At 54.8% G+C, this 6,000-nt stretch overlaps 1 protein-coding gene across 2 annotated transcripts in view; it reads right to left on the minus strand.

Moving 5' to 3' along the window:
• The window catches only part of FBLN1 (fibulin 1), a 61,091-nt gene extending 55,298 nt beyond the window's left edge, over window positions 1-5,793 (minus strand). The window contains exon 1 of one of the 2 annotated variants that reach the window (XM_072596608.1): window positions 5,331-5,793. In XM_072596608.1, coding sequence (XP_072452709.1) covers window positions 5,331-5,397 — 67 coding nt within the window. In that variant the 5' untranslated portion in view covers window positions 5,398-5,793. The remainder of the gene's footprint in view (window positions 1-5,330) is intronic. The other variant, XM_072596607.1, reaches the window with a different exon arrangement.
• Between the last annotated feature and the right edge of the window lie 207 nt (window positions 5,794-6,000).

The raw sequence follows: 6,000 nt of genomic DNA on the forward strand, positions 1-6,000 counted from the left end.
TAAACAAATGTCTGACATTCTCAGAAACAGTCTTTGAGATTGTCTAGTCCAGTTCCCCTCTTGACAGATGGGGAAACCAAGGTCCAAAGTGAGGGAAATCTCAGTGCTAAGAAAGAGTTGGGATTTGCCACCATCTCTGCCTCCACATCTGACACTCTGCCCACCACACCACGTCATGACCCACAGAAGAATTAAGTTCTGAGGCTGGCTCTATTCACTGCTCCATACTGCATCTCAATGATCTTTTAAAAGGATAAATCAAATGGCTGGGCACCTCTCTCAGGAATTTATCACACATTTTTATCTGTCAGTTCCCCTTCTAGACTCTAGCCCAGGCCTGGCACCTTCTCTAAACGAACAACTTTTACTATATTTGTGTGAGCACCTAAGGTCTATCCTCAGCCAGCCCGCAGCCCTGGAGTTGGGGGGGGGGGGGACAGTGAGTACAACTCACCATAGAGGGGAGGATGGGTATGAGCATCACACACCATCCAGCCCCTCCACCAAGCAACTCACCGATTCCAGGCGTTGGAAGCCTGGGCTGCCGGGGACCATCCAACTCGCCTCATTGGTAGCCACGGAGGCTTAATGCAGAACGAGCAGAACGAGCGGGGTTTTGAAGTCTTGAAGGTGCTCACAATATACCTCAGAAGGATTTCACAAAGCAGATGGGTGTCCCCTCCTGGGCTCACCAGACTTGGAGACCCCCCGTGCTCCAGCCTCATCCCTCAGGGGCAAAGTCACTTGCCCAAGTTCCCAGAGCTGGCGTTGGCCCCGCCTCAAAGCCCCACAGACCCAAGCCAACAGGCTGCCGGCACTCTAGGAGCATTGATGGGGTGGGGAGGGGGCACTCCAGCCACCACATGTTTCCCAGTAAAGTCCTCAGCCTTTGTTCCCTCTCCCACTTCCCTTTCCTGCTGTCTCTAATCACATCACTGAGCTGAGAGAACAGTAGAAGCAGGGAGCCTCTAAACCCAGAGACCCTCCCACCTCCCACCCCCCTTATTTCTCTGCTGCCTTCTGGGTGCCTTCCAGAGTCTCGGAAGCTGGTACTCCCCCGGGACATTTCTGCTTTCTGATAACTGTGGCCCCTCCCAAGTCTGACTGACTGCCTACAAATGGTATGTTGATGCAAGAACCAGTTTCTACTCCCAGCCATGACTCTTGAGAGCTAAGTAAAGTGGGGCAGGTCGCTCTGTTTTTTGGTGCCTCAGTTTCCATCCCTGTAAAATAGGGAGCAGGAAGCTCAGACTAGCTGGCCTCCAAGGCCCCAGCCAGCTCTCCTCCCAGCGGGTGACACTATCACTCAGGGACCAGCTGCTTTCTCTCAGCCCTGATGTGCTCCGCCTTGCCCAGATCGTGTTACGAAGCTTTTTCTGAGCCATAAATTCTTCTACCACAGCCAAAAGGAATGTGGCAGCCTTTGACCACCCACTTTCCAAACCCCTAAGCTAGAACTGGGCCAAACTAGTCTCTCTCCCCTGGGCTCCAAACAACTCCATCCCCGAAAGGACCGAGTCAGAAATGCACCAACAGGGCATCCCTAGTAAGACCATCATCTTACTAAAGTATTTACTTTGTTGGAATTCTGCACCGTGGGATTTCAGCAATGCACTGACTCTTAGGACTGGGGTGCTGAGGTAGAATGCGGGTGCTGAGCTGTTGCCTAGCTACGAACTGTTTGAGCTGTGGGGACTTGAAAGCAGTCAGAAGGTACTGTAGTTTTAATGCCCTTGAGACCTGAAACCTCAGGATTCTCTGCTTTGAGTACAGCACAGAAAAAGATGGATGGAGGTCCGGGTCCAACTCAGCAGTCATATAGGCCAAGCCCTTCGTTTTAGATGTAAGAGGACTGGGTCTAGGGAGATGAAGTGATAACCAAGGTCACAGAGCATCAGATGCATGATTCGAATCCAGGGCTTGTGACTACCTCCAGAACCAATCAATACTCTTTCCACAGGGCCAAGCTGCCTTCCAAGAAGGGCTTTCTGTGTGGCATAATGGGCTGTCTCACCCCAAGATTATGGGTCCTCTCCCAGGGCTCTTTGGGTGAAGGCTGGCTGAACACTAGTTGGGTAGGTTACAGAGAGCATTCTCATTCAGGTAAAGGTTAGTGTCCAACTCTCAGCTCTCCCAAATCATAGGGTCCTCTTTGCTCAAGATGTTCCCTACACCTAGAATGGGGATGCCATCCCTCTCCATCTTGACCTCTGATCCAGCCTCCACCACCACCCATCCCAGCAGGGTCCTTCCATTTGAGAATACCCCACCCTCCAGGCCACACCTTGACCTCAAAGGCTGGATGGCACACCCCTGAGGCTGTCTCACAGTAGACTAACCTCCATAGGCAGGAGCTGTATAGTGCCTTGTGCCTCTCCCTTTCTAACACAGCCAACTGTACCTGGGAGCCCTTTTATCAACATTTGGTAGCAACAGGAGCCCTGGAGTGACTAACCCTGGGAACTGGGGGCCAGGGTCCAACATCTAGAACCAGAAAGAAGCTTAGGATATGCCTGGACCACCTCCCTATAAGCTACATAAGAGGAAACTGAGGCCCAGGGTGAGGAAACGACTTGGCCAAGATGACACAGGTAAGTGGTAGAGCCCAGATTTGGCTCCTGGGCCTCAGACTCAGAAAGTGAGGGCTGATTCTCTTTGTATCCATGGTACCTAGCCCAAAGTAGGTGCTTAAATACAGCATATCATCCACTGATATGCCAAGAACTGGCGCTGAGGTCAGGGGACAGCAATGAGCTGCCCAAGGTTACACAGGCAGTGGTGAGTATGAGAGATGACTTTAGAACCCAGGTTCCAGGACACCACCACCAGTGTCATCTTCCCACCACTCCACCAGGGAGGCAGTACATGGTATGGATGAGGAGGATGGTATTATGCCCCTTCCCCAGCATCACAAAGTCAATAAAGCAGTAGAATCAGGCTCCTGCTTTGTTGCTGCTAGCCAAGGGCTCTTTTCAGGATGCCAGGGGAGTCAGTGGGTCCAGACACCTCCAGGAAAGGATTCCCTATTCAGAGGCTTCTTGAATTCTTTTGAATTGGGGTATTAATACAGGGTCATTTGATGCTCTAAGCAGAATAGAGGAGGGAGGACCCTGGATTCAAATCATCCCATCTTATTGTCTGGCTCTATCATTGTCAGTCATTGACTGCTAGGCTCTGGGATCCCATCCTCCATCATTCCTCTCTCCATGGAGATGGGTAGGGCCCTACTGGGATTCCCTTGGTCTCCATGAGGCACTAGAGCCAAAGTAACCCATCCCTTGGCACCAGCTCCTTGCTCCCCCCCAACCATGGGCCAGGCCTGAAGCTATCCTGGCCTGTCCAGACCTGCCAGAAGCTCCTCAACTCCCCAGTGAGGCTCTGGGGGCTTGGGGAGGGGAAACTTTGACTGTCCCTGTCAGGGTTATGTAAATAGCTAACCAAAATCGATTCCTCTTTGGGACTCTTTGGGGTCCCTGCTGCCCACTCATTCAGACTTGCCCAATAGCTTTTCTGGTAGTTTGGGGGCCCACAAAGAGAAACACCCCCACCCCAAAGCCATAAATGGAAGAGCCTGGGGGTGGAAGAGAAAGGCATGTCCTTGGGGTGAGCTCCCAGTCAGCCTGGAGGTCAGGCCTGTGACTAGTGAGAAGAAAGCCTGGGGTGGAGGAAGGGGACAGAACCTTCTCCTGTCCCATTTCTCCAGCTGCCAGGCCCAGCAGCCCATGCCAGAGGGTAGAAGCTACTGTCCACTGTCAGGAGCCAGCAAGGCCACCTCAGCTGTCCAGTCCATATAGCTCAGTTTTTTTAAAATAGGTGAGGAAGCTGAAAGGGACATTAAAGAACAGGGAATCTCATTTTACAGATGAGGAAACTGAGGCCAGAAAGGGGAAGGGACAAGACTGTACAGGGAGAACCATGGCAATTCTGAAATGGAAAGCATCTCAATGCTCATCTAATCTCACTCCTGTCTGAACAAGAACCTTCTAGTGGGTAACTGATCATCCATCTCTGCCTGAAGACCTTCAGGAAGGCAAAGAATGGAGGCTGGGACCAGGCCTGGTTCTGGAGCTGGCCAAATTATCTGAGGGAGTGCCCATGTCTGGGCACTGCCCTGGCTTCCAAAGCTCCCCGAACTGGACTGGATGTCTCTTGGACAGCCAGAGTCTCTCCTAAATCCTTCCTTTTTTCACAAGCTTTCTCCCAACACCAAGTGCTGAAGGCACTACTGCTGAAGGCACTATTCTACAGATAAGGAAAATGAGACTCTGGACAAGGAAATCCCACCCATGCCCAATGGCCACAGAATCAGGGGAGGAAGCCAGAGCTCCAAGTCCAGAGCAGCCCCCTCCCTACTCCCTGAGACCTGGACTCCACCAATGAGGAAAGAGATTCTGCCAGGATGCCCATGGGGAGGAGAAAGCAAACATGTGCTCTGTCCCACAGACTCTTGAGCACTGCCCCTCTTCTCCCCACTCCCCACCCCCTCACCAGGAATGGTTCTGGTCTCTGGCTTTAATTGTTTCAATAACAACGCTAGGAAGGGCTTGTGTAGATTAGAGCTGGGGACACTGCAGGCAGGACCCCTGGAAAAGGCTGCCTCCTCCCTGATATGGTTTTACAGCCCAGAAAAGGGAGGGTGAGCTAGGGGAGAAGGGGCCCCAACAAAGTCTCTTCTGACCAAGGGATAGACACCCTCAGCGAATGCTGAGAACCCAGCGTTCTCCACTCCCAAGTCTTTTTTCACTCTGCCACAGTAACCTAGGAATTAGCATGTGTTGGCAAGGAGGTGGGAGAAAAGAATTTGGAAGATGGGGTGGGGGTGGGCTGAAAACACCTAGTCCACCTCCCTTTTTGACAGATGGGGAAACCGAGGCCGGGAACAGGGAAGCAATATGCCCGAGGTCACACAGGTGAGAAGAACATCTGCCCTCTCAAAGAAAGCTCCGAGAAGAGTGGGGAGAGTGAGTTGGTGGGGGGGAGAGGGGATGGCGAGCAATGCGGGAGGGTGTGGGCAGGGAGGCAGAGACGAGGCGGAAGCCCTTGGGCACCTGGGGTGCCGGGGCTGGCGATGCCGTTGGGTTGTGTCAGTGGCCAGGACGGGAGGCCAGAACACGACAGGACAGACGGGTATCACAAGTTCCCTTCCTCCGGAGTGGCAGAGAGAAAGGAGGCGCGGGGCGGGGGGGAACCCACAGAAGGCCCTTCTGTGAGAGAGAGAAGGGGGACGTTAAGGGGCTGAGGTCTCCGGCACCACCTCGCGCCCGAGCCCCTCTCCCCACGACTGCGCTCTGGGGGCGGTCCCCAGCCCCCCAGCTGGCCCCTCTCCTTACCTCCGGCGGCCAGCAGCGTGACGAGGGCCAGCAGCCCCAGAGGGCGCGGCGGCCAGGCCGGCTCCATGGGGCGCGGGACTCTGGGAAGGGGGTGAGCCCCCTGAGCGCACAAAGGGGCCAGCGACTTCTCCTTCTTCTCCGGCCGGCGGCCCGGCTCCCGCTCCTCCCTTCTGGACTTGGGGGGCACTTGTGTGAGGGAGTGTGAGGACGCGGGGTGCCCAGCGGTCCCCGGGCCGCCCGCTTGCTTCTGTCCTCGGGAGCGACTCGCCCTGCTCCTTTTAATTATCCCGCCTGGAAGCGCTCTGGCCCAAGCCCAGGCTAGGCTAGGGGGAGCGGGAGATGGGGCGGGGGACTGGGGCGGGGGGCGGGCGGGCGTGGGGCGGGCCGATCGCTGGAGTGATGGCAGCAGGCCGCTCCGGGCTGGATTTCTGGCTGCCTGGCTCTTTCCGTCTCCCGGGTTCGGGGTTCTTTAAAAACAAAAACGACTCTTTCCCCCTCCCTCTGCTCTGTCTGTCCAGCTCTCTGCTCCTGTCTTGTCTCTCTCTGCGTGTCTCAGTCTGTCTCCCCTTTTCTCTCCTCTCATGTTCCTCTGCCCTCGCTTCTTTCCAAAAGTGGAGAGGGGAAGGGGCCCTCGGTTGGAGTTTCTCCAAAGCCACCCCACTCTACTGGA

This window comes from Notamacropus eugenii, chromosome 3 (genome assembly GCF_028372415.1).
Source record: "Notamacropus eugenii isolate mMacEug1 chromosome 3, mMacEug1.pri_v2, whole genome shotgun sequence".
Taxonomy (NCBI): domain Eukaryota; kingdom Metazoa; phylum Chordata; class Mammalia; order Diprotodontia; family Macropodidae; genus Notamacropus; species Notamacropus eugenii.